The 16961-nt window shown below is 39.1% G+C and overlaps 1 protein-coding gene across 1 annotated transcript in view; it reads right to left on the bottom strand.

The window, feature by feature from the left end:
* Positions 1 to 14768, bottom strand: part of LOC149115070 (polycystin-1-like protein 2) — a 33182-nt gene extending 18414 nt beyond the window's left edge. The window contains exons 1-2 of the mRNA XM_089285838.1: positions 14534 to 14768; positions 5812 to 5922 (exon numbers count right to left, since the gene is read on the bottom strand). Of these exons, the coding sequence (XP_089141964.1) occupies positions 5812 to 5922; positions 14534 to 14738 (316 nt within the window). The 5' untranslated portion in view covers positions 14739 to 14768. The remainder of the gene's footprint in view (positions 1 to 5811; positions 5923 to 14533) is intronic.
* Positions 14769 to 16961: the final 2193 nt, after the last annotated feature.

Raw genomic sequence — 16961 nt, 5'->3', positions numbered from 1 at the left:
AAATCACATTTGAGTGTGAAAAATTGAGTTTTAAAGTATCATCCATCGATGTTTTGGAGCATACATCGCTTTTGCGATACCGGGGATACTCAAACATTTAGTTCGATAAAATTAGACAATGAGGAGGCAGAAGAACACTTAACAGAAAAAAGCCTTGAAATATTATGAGAGAGGACATCAACGGATGGGAAGTGAGTCTTATTATCATTAGCAATAGTAATTTTGGCTGGACGTAAAATCCCTTGCAATCCCTTGCCACATATACACCACTGGCTCAAGCACCTCTTTTTGATCGCCTCCTTTACTAGACTCTTCGCATTTTAGACCAAAGACTCTTAATAGAGCCCAAATTAATTGTTAAGGATTTCAGAAAATTCCAACCCAGATAATTAAAAACATTTATTAGTTTTTACCTTTTTAATATAATCAGGTTCCTCAAAAAGTGTCTGATGTAACATGAAACCATTATAAGAGTTTAATTATGTTAAACAATTGTGTCACGCCATACTCAAAACAGCAACAATTATTAACCAATAGGGCAAAAAATGTAAAGGAAAATTCCAATAACTACACAGAATGACAAAGTAACTATCAAGGATTATTTTGTTACCTCACTTAACATATTCACTCAACTGTACGACTGCCTATGCCAGATTTCACAAGGCTACGTATAGTCTTAAAACATGTCACTGAATCTCATTGTTCCTGAACTTGAGCTGGTTAAATGTTTTGTCGACTCAAAACCATCGAAGGAATAGTTATTTGGCCTTCCCGCTGCTCTTGAATTGTTAACATCTGCCTCCTCTGCTTCTTCATCCTCAATAATGGCATTTCTCAAATCAATCTGGCTCCTGAGGCGTCATTGTTACTTTCGAATCCTTTGATGTCAGATTTCAAGCCATCGTCCAGAATAGTACAGTGACAGAGAGTTTTTTTTTTTTTTTTTTTTTTTTTAAGATCGTGGGGAACGATCACAATCGCAGCACATCTGGCACCCAGGGTACCAGAATAGCGAAGTTTCCATCCAGAATGTAAAGTTTTTCTTGATCGCTATACCTCACAGACCTCCTGCTCATGTTCACAAGTGGACTTTAAATCGTGTCTTGTCGACAAAAGCCAAGCTCTTATCTGACCAAAATGGTGCCTGCATGTGTACATTTGGGAAATGGTTATGACTAAGGGGCAGACTGCTGACTATAGGAAGTGCAGGCTACTCTGCTGTCCGATATATCGGACACTGGGCTCTAAAAGGTTGAAATACAGCGTTTTGAGAATAGAATTTAACTTTAAACTGCTATTTGGCGATATTTAATACCAGACATTCAACATTTTATTGGCTATTTTACAAATTTTGGCAGCTTGCATCCTATTCAGGAATCAAGACTCAGTGTGCAAACGTGGCCGGCTCAGGAAGAATTTACAGGCTCGGAGTGAATCCTCGTGCAGCTCTTACGTTACTGGGGGGTGGGAAGGAGGGAGATTGCTTCACTATGTCTGATATCTGAAATGCATACTGCATCGTAGATAAAAATGCAAATAAAACCACGGCAAAAATGCGCAGAATTGTAGTCGTATTATATAGTGTAAGTTCTGCATGCACTATGATTAAGAATATATGAACTCATTGACTGAGAGGAGGGGCTGAGACTTGGGGGACGTAAGTATACTAGAATGGCCGAGGGCCAAGTATTTTCCAGTCAGGATCAGTATGAGGCATTGTAAGGAGAAATGAAACGTTCATACTCTTTGTTAAATTTTACAACAAAGTTCAATCCTTACGTCGTCTTACACTGCTTTCAAGTAATGAAGAGCGAGATTCAGTAGCTCGTGATACATTTATACTTAGTATATTCATTGCACTTGTTGATGGGATCTTCTGTGTCAATTTTGTTGGCAGCACATTGATTGGTGTTGTCTGAGAGGCTGAAAAGGATGATGAAATGGCTGAGGGCGCGGATATTAAAGGATGAATTGACGAGCTTGCAAACTCATTATCACAACATTTCAAAAAATAGATCATAAGGGGGTAAAGCCTTTTTAACATGATCAATTTTGTTATGAAATTCCCTACCTGTAAAAATAAGATTCAATGCAAGCATTAACTCTTTTAAACACAAATATATCGAGTACGTAAAGCAGGGGTACGCTCATATATATTGACCATTTTACAATCTCCAAAAATGTAACTTAATATTTTAACTCTTAGTTTTATAGTTAGGAATTTTTAGGAATTTTTAAATCATTGTAGTTATGTATATACATATCTTTTTTTTGTAACTTTTTACATATTGTAACTTTTCATTGTTCATACTTTGTACTATAGAGGGTCACTAGTTTATCAGTTTATAATGTCATGTGTCACCCTTTCCAAGTAAAGTCGATTGATTGATCGCGTTCACTTCGCTACGATTGTCGTTATGTTAATCACGAGAGAAAATGCATAGCAAATGTTTTAGTTACTAATAACGCTAGAGATTATCACTGAAGCAGCAGATGACAAAGCACTGCCAACAGATGTAACTTAGCATCTACTATGCAGATACGACTGAAACCAACTAACTGACGTGGTATCAAGACCAAGAGATCTCAGTTTCTTGATTATATTAATAGCTGGTGGTCCATCGTGTAAAAGGCCTTGAATAAGTCAAAGAAAAGTGCCCCTAACAGTTCCCTGTCCCCCATATTTGAAAGAATTTCATCCGCAAAATGCATGAGCGCTATCCCAGTTGATAGTTTAGGCCTGAAGCCAAACTGTTTTGGTGTAATGAGCTAATGTTCACTCAGATAGGTGTATACAGTTGTTTATGTACAGCTCGGGGCGGGGGGGGGGGGGGGGAGGTACTACCTGATATGAGCTATATAGGTATGTGCAGCCCCAAAGGGTATGGTTTTTTTGGCCGTTTTGGTCATAAATAGGGTATCGATTTTGGCCATTTTGGTCGGAAATAGGGTATGGTGTTTGCACTCTGGCCTTGAATTGATTACGTTTTTTTTTTTTTCTATATATAAAGCTACTTTTTCATCATTATCGATAAGACCATCAACAAAAGCCCTTCATAAATTATGTTTAGAGCAATTGTGCCAGCTGCAACGGCCATAAATCGGGTATCAAATTCTTGGTCGGGTCATAAATAGGGTGGGGAAAATCGCAGATTTTGGACATAAATAAAGTAAGGATTTTGGGAAGCGGGCCTCACAACCCCACCCAATTTTTCTGGGAGTACCCCTGGGATGTACAGCCTTTGCGAGAATCAGTGTTGGTAGGACTGTGATTAGGTCTATAAGTATTTAGGTCACACCTGTCCCCAGATTTGAGAAGGGCTGAGACTTTACCACATTTCCATAGTGAAGGAAAAGTACTTGAAGACAAAGATTGACTAAACAGGTCGACAAGACTTCTGAAGCGTCCTTCATTAGGCGAGCACTAATGTTGTCAAGAAAAATTGCTTTAATACCCAGGGAGTGAGGCCTGGGTTTAAATTTCGGATCTCTCTTTTTTTTCCGCTTTCAGTCCCAATCGCCGTCTGGTCTCTTAAGCTCATGCGTCATCTGTGCGTGTGCACAGCACATGGAATTTACATAAGTTGTCGTCGTGAAAAGTTAGCACGGATTCCATGTTTTCTAGGGCGATGAAATCAGTACAAACGAACACACCGTTCGCGGTAGACGAACACTAAAGGACGTTAAGCGTTTTCGGAACGGGTCGGTCTGCAAGCCTTATGAGAGATCAATTTACGAACGAACATTTTGAGTGAATTTATCAAGAATAATGTTATTCCAAAGGAGCTATCAACCGGGGCTATCAACTCTTCAACTTGATAAAAAGCATCTTCAGAAGCGTCATCGTATTTTTAGACGAGACCGTGAACCAAGTAGAATCCCAGCACGAACTCAAGAATGTCTGAACAACAAGAGCAGAAAGGTTAGCGTATTTGTTTACGAATGTATCTGTTCGAGTAAACCTAAGTAAAACGCTCTGAGAAACTTCGTAAAGTATAATAAAGTTAAAATCTCGATCTAAAAAATCTTCTCTAATTATTTTCTTGTAACAGAGTTATGTGTCTTTTCAAGAACGAAACCCATGTAGCGAATTATTGGACATTTTGCACTGTCACGCAATCCTGACGCAATAAAAAAAAATTATTCGAAACCATTTAGTGGATAAAGTCAAGAAATAGTGATGTTATAGGAGATTAATAAAGATGACACTTCTCTAATTTTTAAGTCTGTGCGTTTTCCCAAACCTCAGATATTCGTCGAAATATTTTGCACAAATTTACAGAGCCCAGTATGGAGCCACCCTGTTGGTGTACCTCCGTGGTACATCAACATTGCGGCCAGAAAATAGTGTAAACATCTGGAACTTTCTTTGGCTATCTAGGCGACTTATTATCTGTACTGAACAAACAAGCATTTACATAAGCACTTTTCGTAATACTTTAAGTTCTGAATGGGCTTAAAATCAGGAGATAAGTATATGTTTTTCGACAAACGCGTTCGTAGCTCTACGTCACGCACCGCCATAACTCTGAAATTCAAAATGTCTCTCTTACTTGAGAAACGCCAAAAAAAAAAAAAAAAAAAAAAAAAAGACAGCAACAACGACAAAGGCTAAGGAAAATAGACTGAAACGTTTATAGGCTGATATAAAGACCTTGACTCATGTCACGTCCTATAGGCCTGCAAACGAGTAATAAGCTACTATTCGATTCCAAGAAATGCAATCAAAGGCAGAATAGCTTGAGCACGCATGCATCGATTCGATTGAATTTCGTACGACTTCAAATGCAGAACATTTAGCGCAATTGCAATATAGCTAATATCATGGCTAATGCTTCTCAGTATAACGACTGCCTGAGTACACGCAGCAAGGCGTCTAGGTTAATTTCAGATGATGAAGCTCGTACCTACGTGTTTGCATGCAGCCCAAGTGTTTGCATGCAAGGCCTGGCCTAACGGAGTCGCAAGTAAACCCAGGTTTTCAAGATGAGTCTACTTGCGACTCCGTTTGGCCAGGGCTTACGGCTGATTATCTTCGAAGAATGCGTGGTTACCCCCAGTTTTCATTTTTGATTTCAATGGGCCCTACTGAGGTCTTCTTTTTTCACACATTCTTAATTTTGGCCAAAAGACCATTGTATTTAGTATGCACCGTCCTTAATGTGAACTTTCGTTGGGAAAAAAAATGTTTCTATCAAACAAAATTGTATGTCAAGTGCATATGTATCTTAAATTACCATTACAATGGTCACTCATCCTTATTAGGTGGCCGCTTTCATCTTATGTGGAATTCCTTTCTCTGTCAAATTTTCAATGTCTTCGTTCGAAATATCGCCAAAGTGTCTTGAGGTCATTGCTCTTGACTTTGTTTATCGTGGCGATTCTTGTCAGATAAAGCAGGCTTCGTGATTGGTCAAAAAAAGAGAGGGAAACTATATTTATTGGCTATTTGCAACTGTTTTCTATCAGCAGGTAGATCTTAGTATGATAATTCAACATAGACTGCAAATTAAATGAGTAGTGCTTTCTTTGATATTAACCAGAATCGAAGTTCGCAGAGAAAATATTTCCATGCAATTAAGAAAAGTTTTCTTTGGATTGACTGTTTGTAGTTCACTGAGATCTCATAGAAATCTCGCGGCATTTCAATATCTGGTCCTACTGCTTATATTACATACAGGACTTTATTCAGAGGTTAAAAAATAAAATACTTATTATATTAAGTTATATTACGCTAGGAATGGTGGACATTGTTATACTTCAATGCAATTAAAGTGACCAAAATAAGATAATTTAAAAACAATTACCAACCTGTTGGTAATGCAATGGCTCCACTGTTACTTGATGCTTGAGGCCACGCGTAAAAGGATGGAGGCCATTGTGGCATTGACTCACTGAACATTGGACTCGCAGTTTCGTTTACTGTAATTAATAAAACGAAAGCACTTGTCGATGATACTATGATCCGTTAGTTAACTCTCCCTTCACTGCTCAGTCTTTATTGGGGTTGAAGCCCAGCAGAGAGAAAAGCGAGTCCAGGATAACTTGCATGCGCACAATCAGAAAGAACCAATCAGGGTGGATATCAGAAAGTGGTGTTGATATCATGGCGCTAGGATTTAAATTAAAAACAAATTGCTGCTTTGTAGCACTTTGAATTGAATTGCATTCGATAAAGTTTACAAAAAGTGCTTAATTGTGGTATTATTAGAGAAGTTTGGGGAAATTTGCGACTGATGAAGGGGTTTTTGCCGAAACGTCTCTAAAAATACCACACATAAGCACTTTCTGTAAACTTTATCGAATGCACTAGAATTTGAATTGCTCGTTCAAATGACGAATTCAACACGTTCAGTTACGCGGCGTGAAACACTCGACTTGAATGCGAGAAACATTATCGCAAATCGTGTCCAGGACACGAGAAAGGGCAAGGAAAAGGACCGCCCCTAAGGTTTCCAAATTTTTGTTGAAAAACGGGAGTAAAATTGGAGTCGGTATTGTTGGGACAGAAGTCGCGATTCGCTTTGAGCGTGCATCCTCTATAACGCACTTCACTTCCAAAATGCCCTGTTTAAGACATAACTGACGTACATCTTTATGGAGCACTTCAATAAAAACGAAAAACTCTCAGGAATAGTTGGGTGTTTCAGCAACCGTATCTGTAAGCCGGCAGGACATAACGAAGCTAACTGTAAGATTAACATTTCTTCCACCTTCATTATATCACTGCTTATAACCCCTCTGCCGTCATGCTAAATGACCGTTTTTATACTAAGGACGCATTATCCCCCTGGACGAACTTGGGCAAACATTTTTAATTCGTCTGGTAATGCGTCTCTAGTATTGAGATGGGCTCAAGACGTATTATGCGTCTAGACGAACTATCTCTCGTAGCGCGTCGTTCAAGACTAATTTCAAAGGATAGTTTGTTGGGTTCGACGATCTGAGAACGCATACTAATGGGGCCATTCCCGTGGGTTTATGTCCCGCGATTTTCTGCGATGCCAGATGATTTCAGGGTTTGGACGCCATTTCGGACTGACTTTGTGGTACGCATGGCCTCGGTCTGATGTGATGCCTCGCTTTGAATAAAAGTGAGGCCTTACATCAAGTGCTACCGGTGCATTTCCATGTGCTTTTCTTCGTTCGTTGTTCTACGTAGAAATCTTCGCAGTTTTCTCCAAGGTTAGTGAAGTTGTATTGATTTATCCGAACTCAGTTACTACCTAAAATGCCTAAAGGCCCTAATCTAAGCACCAGAAAGCTGTGTAATGCTGTATTTTCTCCGAAATTGCGTGGGTAACATATCGATTTGTGATCTGTGTCGTCCTTCAGGCGTCAGCTGCTTTTCTCGGCGATTCAACTTCTCTGTGAGAATGAAGTTGCAAGGCTCGACCGTAACAGCTCGAATAAATCAAGACAACTTCATTGACCGTGGGAAAGAGAGCAAATATTCCAACGTAGCACAGCAAAGGACGAAAAGGAAATGGCAATGTACACCACCCAACGATTTTCACTGCAGGTCAGCTAAATAGGCTCTTAATTGACGTAAGCCGGGTGTAAGCTTGCATGTAAACTTAAGTGAAAAACGTCCATGTTTGGAAATAAAGTTTCATGTACTGTTATTCTTTTCCATAGTTATACACAGTACTTAACCTTGATAAACGATGCGCCGGCTAGAGTAATGTGACACGTGATGCCAATAAAGGACACAACAGTTGAACAATACCCCGAAGAAGACACAACTTGGAAAACCTGGTAGGGGAATGGCATAAATGGGCTTTAGTATGCGCTGCTGTCAAGGGTATGCTTTTCCAGCAGTCTACTTTGGGTATAGGAATCAGGATCTGGCAAAACAGTCGGGGATCTTGATATAAAAAGAATTGAGTTTCTGATTTTTTTCGATTAAATATAGTATGAAATGTTATTTAGTATGAAATATTAATAGAGAAGGTATTTCTGGTACTCAGCCTACAGTCAGATGTCCAAATACTAACTGAATATTCGCTGCTATAACCTGAAAATGTCATGTTCCTAGCAACACATCCTATCGACATATTGCTAGAGTACCCCCTTCTTCCCCCCCGGGTATCGAACGTACTTCACTAATCTCTGATTACTACTAGTCTAGACGGATAATGCGTCTTTTGCCCATCTTTATACTAGAGACGCATAACCAGACGAACTAAAAATGTTTGCCCAAGTTCGTTCAGACGGATAATGCGTCTTAAGAGTGAATGTCAGTAAAAATCAAAGAAAATCCTAAAAATGTGGCCACGGTCGAAAGATTGATTTTGCTCATACTTTGTCAGTTTGAAGACCTAGTTAAGTAACTGAAGGAAATCAAGTTAGTTTTTTGAAATATCCAATATAACGGCAGAAATTCACGAAAAACGGTCATCGTACCAAAAGCTCAGATTTCACTTGGCAATAATCCGAAATTTTACACTTTTCAGCTTCTTGCTACACAGACGTTTACATCGCTGTGAAACACTCTCAACTTAAAATGTATACATTGGTTCTTCCTTAATAAAGATATAGTGATTATTTTCATTTCTTTTGTTTTCTGAGCGAACTGATTCCCGATTAAGTAGACATACTTTTCTAACGAAAACAAAACTCAAAAGTTATGCAAATTCAGTGAGGAAAAAAGCTGACCGGTAGTGCTTCAAATCGTCTGATATTCTATCAAAAGACAGTTCAGTCAATAAATTTTAGGTTTACAGTTTTATTTTTGTGGGATCTACAAAGCAATTTTGCATGAACGGCGATCAAAATTCGAGAAAATTGCAATTTAGCCCCTTTGAAATTCGCAATGTAACGCAATGCGCTAAAATAGGTAAAGCCATTTTTGTTTGCTTGAGACAGGGCAGCCAAAGCAGATTAATGTCTTTAACGTTTGAAACGCTTTAGAAGTAGTATTTAACTTAATAGTCGACAAGAATTAAAAAAAGGAGAAAAAGGAACACTTAACTTTGAAATCGCACCCTCCTGATCTCTTTAGCTGCCCAGTGTCACGCACGGGCGACTACAAATTTGAAACCATTTTGTTCACCGTTCAAAATGAGTCAAATTTTAATAAGAAGATCTTTGTTGTTGATGTGTGAAACCTTGCATTAATAAGAGAAGATTGCCCAGTTAACCTCCTGAACGAAGTAAAAAAGGTCCCAATGGTATATACATATTGGAACGATATTAGAGATTAGCAGCTTTATGCCGTCGTTAGCCAGTGGGAGGTCAGTCTGTTCCCACGAAAAGTTAATGTTGTATCGATAACCAAACTAACAACACACTTATCAAAGAAGAATCGCAGTGAGCCGGATAAGTTAGAAACACGCCGAAAAGACGATGCCGGCCGCTGAGTTCGTTCTTCAATACGGTGGAATTTGTGGCGTAAACAAACGCAGTTACGGTCATACCACTCATACATTGAAACAAAGATACATGTATCAAAAGCCACTGAAAGTCCTTCAGATTTTCTTGCATTGAGACATGAGTGAAGAATATTTCTGGCAAATGTGTGCGTTTCGAGAAACTGAAAAACTTCTTGGAATCGACGATTTCATTGATTAGGTCAGGAACCCATGACCGGCTTCTCATTAGGTACAGGTCCAGGGGCCCGTTTCTCGAAAGCCCCGGAAACTTTTCAGGTCCGTAAAGCCATTTTTAGTTCATTAGTTCATCGGTATCTTAAAAAGTGTAAACACCTGAAACTTCTTGTATGAAGGGAACCTCTATTCATATTAAGAATATGTGAACAAAACAGCTCTGTAATCGTAAGGTTCGAGATTTTGCTATGGCTTTCCGGGCCCGAAAAGTTTCCGGAACTTTCGAGAAACGGGCCCCAGAAGTTGATTCATGTCACTCAAGGATCTGTTACCCACACGGCAAATAGGAATAAATTCATTCAAGTCCATGAATTTATTTGAAGATTCAGAGCAGTTCTTCCCTGTGGGCTCAGGCCAGTGACGAAGTCTTTGATGAACAGAGAGCCAAGAACTCTCCCCAATGATAACAGCCCATATTCCGGTCCATTACTCGCACTTCCCGGATTGTACTTTCAAATCAGTCTGACCAGATAAAAAGCAACACGCCAGTCCTTGTGTTAAAAGTCGAGGTAAACAAATTTAGGAATAATAAGTAAGTAATTTCCGTAGTTTTAACGGTCATACCCGTAGTGACTAGCCAGAAGCAAGGTAGTTCCTGTTCCGGCCCTCCCCATGTCACGCACCCTCTCTCAACTCTTTCGTGACAGAGAAAGGGCCAGAACTGAACTAGAAGCAAAGAAAAAAAATTGAGGTGCGCAAGAATTGCACCACTGTTGCACACAACATTTTCTTAATTACGTTTGGCCACCTTGTGGCAACATCCAACGTCTTACAGGATATGTTTTCGAATTACAGCAAACCGGTATATAACGGCCCTGTATTAAGCGGCCATCCTCTATTAAGCGCCCAGATTTTAAAGTTCCGATTTATTGCTCATACAAACGCTGTATTTGTTACCTCTATTAGGCGGCCACCTCCATTAAGCGGCCGCAGCCACCCTGTAGCAGTCCTATGTTTGTCTTTCTTTGTTATTTTTATCTGTGGTAAGCGGCCACCATTGAACGGAAACTAAGCCACATGTCATTTCATGCGGTATTTTATTGTGTTTAAAATGCAATCCATCATCACTATAAAGAAAAACAAGTACAAAGCTACTGTAAGCTGATAATCGGCCGTTAAACATCGTTAACGCTTTCCAGATGTCCGCAATGTATTGAAGCACAGTACCACATCGTTAGACAACGCCCAGTGAGTATTTTTAGTGATCCTGTATATAAAGCGGCCACCTGTATTAAGCGGCCAGTTCCCCAAGTCCCAAGAGTGGCCGTTTTATACAGGTTCGACTGTATTTCTTGCTAAGTTATTTGAACTAAAAACCTTGTTAAACCAGGGTCGAAGACAGGGCTCGTAAACTGAATCGGGCAGTAGTAGGTGGTATAAGATGATCCACAAGACTACGTGATAAAGTGTAAGTGGCACTAACTTTTTCAGAAGTGTAAAACACATTGAAGGTTAAAGATATACCAACATCTCATTAGTGGAATGCGCAGTGGCCTCATAGATAGTGCGCTCACCTCCGGATCGAGCGGTCCGGGTTCGAGCCCTGGCCGGGGATATTGCGTTGTGTTCTTGGACAAGACACTTAATTTACTTTTTTTTTTTTTTTTAGCAGCTTAACTGGTCAATCCTCTATAGGTAAAGCAAAATCTCCTACATGATAAGAGATTGTCTTAGATAGGAATTGACACTACTAGAGCCAACGGATTTACACGTGTTTGGTTTGTAGCATCGGCCAGGTGTATCATGCGTGACACAAAGCAGGGAGAGTTGGAGTGTGATTTAGTTGGTTCTACTTATGTCTCTTCGCTATTACAAGCAATTTCTAAGTTAAATACTATTTTTAAAGCGTTTCAAACGTTAAATACATTAATATGCTTGGACTGTGCTGTCTCAAGCGAACAAAAGATTTTTACCTATTTTGACGTGTTGCGTTACATTGCAAATTTCTAAGGGGCTAAATTACAATTTTCTCGAATTTTGATCGCTGTTCATGCAAAATTGCTTGCAGATCCCACAAAAATGAAACTGTATACATACAATTCGTTGACTGAACTGTCTTTTGCTAGAATATCAGACGATTTGAAGCACTACCGGTCAGCTTTTTTCCTCACTGAATTTACATAACTTTTGAGTTTTGTTTTCGTTAGAAAAGTATGTCTACCTTATTGGGAATCAGTTCGCTCAGAAAACAAAAGAAATGAAAATAATCACTATATCTTGATTAAGGAAGAATCAATGTAGCATTTAAAGTTGAGAACGTTTCACAGCGATGTGAACGTCTGTGTAGCAAGAAGCTGAAAAGTGTACAATTTCGGATTATCGCGAAGTGAAATCTGAGCTTTTGGTACGGTGACCGTTTTCCGTGAATTTCTGCCGTTATATTGGATATTTCAAAAAACTAACTTGATTTCCTTCATTTACTTACCTAGGCCTTCCAGCTGGCAAAGTACGAGCGCAATCAATTTTTCGACCGTGGCCACGATCTCTTTGATTTTTAGTGGCAATTACTCTTAAGTCTTAAAGTGATCTTTGTTCAAGTTATCAATCTGTGAATATCAAAATATTGATGTGTGTTACCCCCTTGATGAATATTGCTATAATCGGATGCTTCTAGGCTGCCAAGCAGCACACCATTTCTAATGAGATCCCTGTATTGCCAGCCAGATTTTGTCAGCCAGTCGCGATGATTTTGAGCGTTAGTGTTCCCAGCGGTGACTGCGTGCATGACTTCGATACGCGCCTGTTGCTTCGGGTTGGTTCACGTATTCGCATGATAATTATGCCAAATTCAAACTTATTTGTAGCTGGAAACATGCCAGGTAATATTTATCAAGGTTGCGAACGATTCAGGGACATAGGACGGCGTTGTTGTGTAGATCAGATTCTTGCTGAACGAGATCGACATTATCTTGATGCTCTTGAAAGTAAATCAGTCTCTGAATTATCTGCTTACTGTGGCTCGCTGGTTTAATGAGACTGAAAACGCATCCATTCAGTATATTTTCTGTCTGAAGTTATTGTTATTGTTTTTCTGAAGTACAAATCGCGGAGAAATCTTATTTGGATTCATTTAGCAGATTTACAGTTCAAAGTTATCATTATAATCATAGACTAAGAGTAGTTACTGTTTCCCTTACTCTGTTGAGTGTAACACGAGAAAAAGCGCGAGAACGAAATAACTGTGCGAAATGCCGGGGACGAAAGGCGTGCTTATCGTCCCCAGATTTTTGCGCGGCCATTTCTTTTGAATTTTCGCGTTACGCTCGACAAGGGACTACTCATATCGTTATTAAGAGCAATTCGCGAAGATCTTATATTTGTATCCATTCAGTAGATTTAACGTTTAAATTCTAAAAATAAGTGTATGCCATTCGTTATGATGAAGTAAGTATTGCCTTCGGGGAGAACCCATATAAAAAGGACGGGGTGCTCATCGGACATTTTGAACAGCACCCCTAGCTAAGAGGTACTAAAATCCTTTTTTGTGGGCGTGGCTTCTTTCACCCCTAAGAGGAACCAATTCTAAAACAACACATTGACTCCTGTGATCTTTTTTCGGCTCAAGTGTGACCAGTGCGATGCTGGTTATGTCGGTTACACCCGTGGCCATCTGTTCGTACGCGTTGATGGACATAGAAGCAAGACCTCGTCAGTACGCAATCACTATGATAATAGACACGCAGGCAGGATTCCGGATGACCTTCGCAATTGTTTTAGCGTGTTGAAAAAATGCCACAACAAGTTTGATTGTCTCATTAATGAGATGTTACTCATTAAACAATTACGACCGTGTTTAAATGTACAATCAGACTCAGTTCGCGCTAAAGTCTTTGTCTAACTTATGCAAATTAGAAACTCTGAACTCTTAGTTACTCTTGAAATCGCATATTTAATTAGTTTCCCTTGACAATGGCGCCAAGATGTCGCCGAAACGTCGGATTTATCTATCGTTAGTTTTTGCCTGTATATGAATACCCTAAAAGGTACCGCAAAAGCTCCCGCTGTAGACTTTTCAAGGGTGGGCACTCTAAGAGCTGTCAAAACAGCGTTTTGGTTGCCGTTCTTTTTTTTTACGAGAGTCCCCCCGGGGTGTTACCCAGTTTCTGCTTGCAGCATTTAACGTGCAATTTGTAACCCCTCTGTTTTCGCAGTCCTATTTAAGAGTATTAGCACAAAGGAAGTAGCACACGCGATCTATAATTTTGTGATGATATTGAGTTCAAGGCCTTTTGTACAGTTTGGTGGAAATTGTAGTTCCTTCAGATGTGCTTGGGAAAAGACTTTTGTCCATGTCATTATTGTTTTTGTATGCTTGCATTTCCAACGTTGAATTTTTGAACGGGTTTGTACACAAACCTTTGAAGACAGTTTACTTTGTCATACACGAATTTGATCTGTGCGATATAATAACTTTACCATGTCGGTATTAGGGGATAAATGTTATTACAGTTATCAGCGGTTTGACATACAAACGAGGCGAAAGGTACTCTCATCGACAACGAGTATGCCTCATCACGGTGTCAAAATGTTGTGGACTCACGAGGCGCAGCCGAGCGAGTCCACCACAAATTTATGACTACTGCGATGACGCATATCGTTGTCGATAAGAGTACAGACAACGCTAAACCACATTCGATTTGTTTTTTACCACGTACAATATCAACGTCAAAGAAAATGTTTTTTTTCAGAGCGCGAGCTGAAAAAGGTATTGCGTGACACATTGTCGCAATCAGCGTTGTCTGGACTCTTATCGACAACGGCAAATTAGCCAATCAGATCGCGAGATTAGTAGCCATTGTGGCAAAATCTGCTTTGTATTGACCAGTTTAGCCTTTTTGAAAAATCGATTTTTTCATTTAATTATGGCAATGGACATAATTAAAATCTATATGCCCGGGGGCCTAGTTTGATATAGCTGTAGTTACCTTTTAGAAGAAAATGGCCATTTGTTGCATCACAATCACATGATCGAGAATTCAGGCCATACTTCATTGACAATGTGCCAGCAGCAAGACTTCCTCTAGGTGCTATTATCTGAATGATCCCTCCTGCTCCACCACCCAAATGGTACGTGTCACTTGGTTGATGTGCCTGTCCTCCATCCACAATAAGTTTTCCTGTCTCCTTCATTTCTACCTGTTAGTAAAAAACTGTCATTTTATTTGCAACAGCGAATATCCACCTAAACAAACAAAAACTGAATTGCATTGCCTAGCCGGCTGTGTGCTCGGCATCTGTGTCTAATTGTCTTTTTGTGTTTGAAAAGTTTCAGTTCGGACGCATTACGTGTGCATATTACCTTTTTATTCTTTTTAAGTTAAATAATCTTAAATAGATAACACCTGTATTCCGTTACAATATTCTTTTTCTACAAAATTATTTAACGATCAGAGTCTTGAATAAATTATTATCATTATTGTTATCACATAGGTGAATCGCATGAAATCGGACATATTGCTTAACACGCGATAGTATTTTGATACCTATGATAGATGCAAACTCTCAGTTATCAAAACTCTCAATCATCGAGGGGATAATAGGCAAACTTTCTACTTTTTCGGCCATTGAGACAAACTGTAAACGAAACTTTTCTTTTCGAGTAAAATCTCGTCGAACACGTAAGATAAATGTGACGAACTTACTAGCATTTTTGTGGACTTCTTATTAGAACACACGTAAACGGACTGTGTACCCTCAACAAGAACAAGTTCAACGACTTTATTTGTAGCCCGCATCCATTTTAGTAGACCTTATAAAAATTTACAAAAAAACTGGCTGCCCTAAATAACCGTAAGGGGCAGAAAAAAGAGAAGCCATACTTTTCATAAAAGCGCTAGAGCATAATTGACAATTAGATTATAAGCTCGAGATTTCTATGGGGTGATAGTTATTACGGCGTTCGACCTCGTAGACTATCACCTCAGAGAAATTGAGAGCAAATAATCTACTTTTTTAAGTAGAATTGTTACTAAAATTTCCTTCAAACAACGGTTTCTAATTATTTCTCCAGGTATTATTAAACTTTGCGCCTTAAAAAGATCATTCGAATTGGATTGTCATTTTTAAAATTGAAAGTTGTGTGCGCGCGCGCATCAGTTTTTTCAATGATTTCAACTTTTTTAAAAGTCAAGAAACCGTAAATGTCCTTTGTTTAGTCTTCTCAGGAACTTAATTAGCCATTCAGGCATCGAACATTTCCCCCCAAAGCTTTGGAAAAACGAAAGAAACTTCGCCATTTCGTAGACGACCTCCAGCCACTGAACACTAATTAACAATTAGATTATGAGCTTGAGATTTCTATGAGGTTAAATCGAAAGCGAATCTAATTGTTTTAGTAGAATTCTGACTCAAATAAACGTCAATAATGGTTTCCAATCATTTTTCTCCGTATTATTGAATTTTACGCCTTGACAAAATCGCGCGTATTGAATTGTCTTTAATTGGTAAATTTGTAGTTTTTTACGCGCGCGCGCCCGTTTTTTCAAAAAGTTTAAGTTTTTAAAGTCAAGAACCGTCAATATCCTTCTTTTAGTCTTCACAGGAATTTAATTACCCGTTTTTAATTACCCGATGAAAACATTGCATTTCGTGGACGACCAACAACTACTGCTCTCTAATTAAACAATAGAGTGTCGACTGTCGACTGTCGAGGAATTATCGGCTGATAGTTACCCCGCGGAAATTTGATGTTCTTAAAAAATATATTTGCAAGAGAAGCGAAGCTTCGAGGGCAAATATGCCACTTTTAAGAACATCAAATTTCCAAGGAGCAACTATCAGACCGATAGTTCCGAGACATAAACACTCTATTGTCTTTATTGTCTACCACTGAATTTTCTTCCGCGCACCAGTTCAAAAATCATATTGATTTATTTTCAACTTTTTGTGCCGTGACAGTCAAATGTAAAATTTCAAAAAGAAAATAGACAAAACCTACTTAATACAATTTCAAATGTTAATTTTCTATAACTCCGCTTGTTTACAGAGAAATTTTCACGGACGAGTACTATCCATCGAGTACTTTCCTCGGACGGGCACTATGGGCTGATAGTGTCTCTCAGCCGATGAACACTTTCGCGTCACGTGATCAGTTTAAACCTGTAAGAATCGGAGAAAATTTAGTGGCGAACTATAATGGCTGATAGTATAAGAGCAGCTTAGCCAATCAGATTGCAGCATTTGCATTAGTATACCAGTAGTATTCTACTAATGGCTGATAGTGTGCAATGGCTCAGCCAATCAGATTATAGCATTTGCATTGGTATACTAGTGGAATTCTACTTATAATATAGAGTTTTAGGGTCATTAAATAATGCAGAAAGTATGGGCACACACACACATACACACACGCAT

The sequence above is a fragment of the Orbicella faveolata genome, unplaced genomic scaffold (genome assembly GCF_042242905.1).
Source record: "Orbicella faveolata isolate gen_17 unplaced genomic scaffold, um_ofav_v1 contig_13, whole genome shotgun sequence".
Lineage (NCBI taxonomy): Eukaryota > Metazoa > Cnidaria > Anthozoa > Scleractinia > Merulinidae > Orbicella > Orbicella faveolata.
This window is presented reverse-complemented; position numbering and strand designations above follow the sequence as displayed.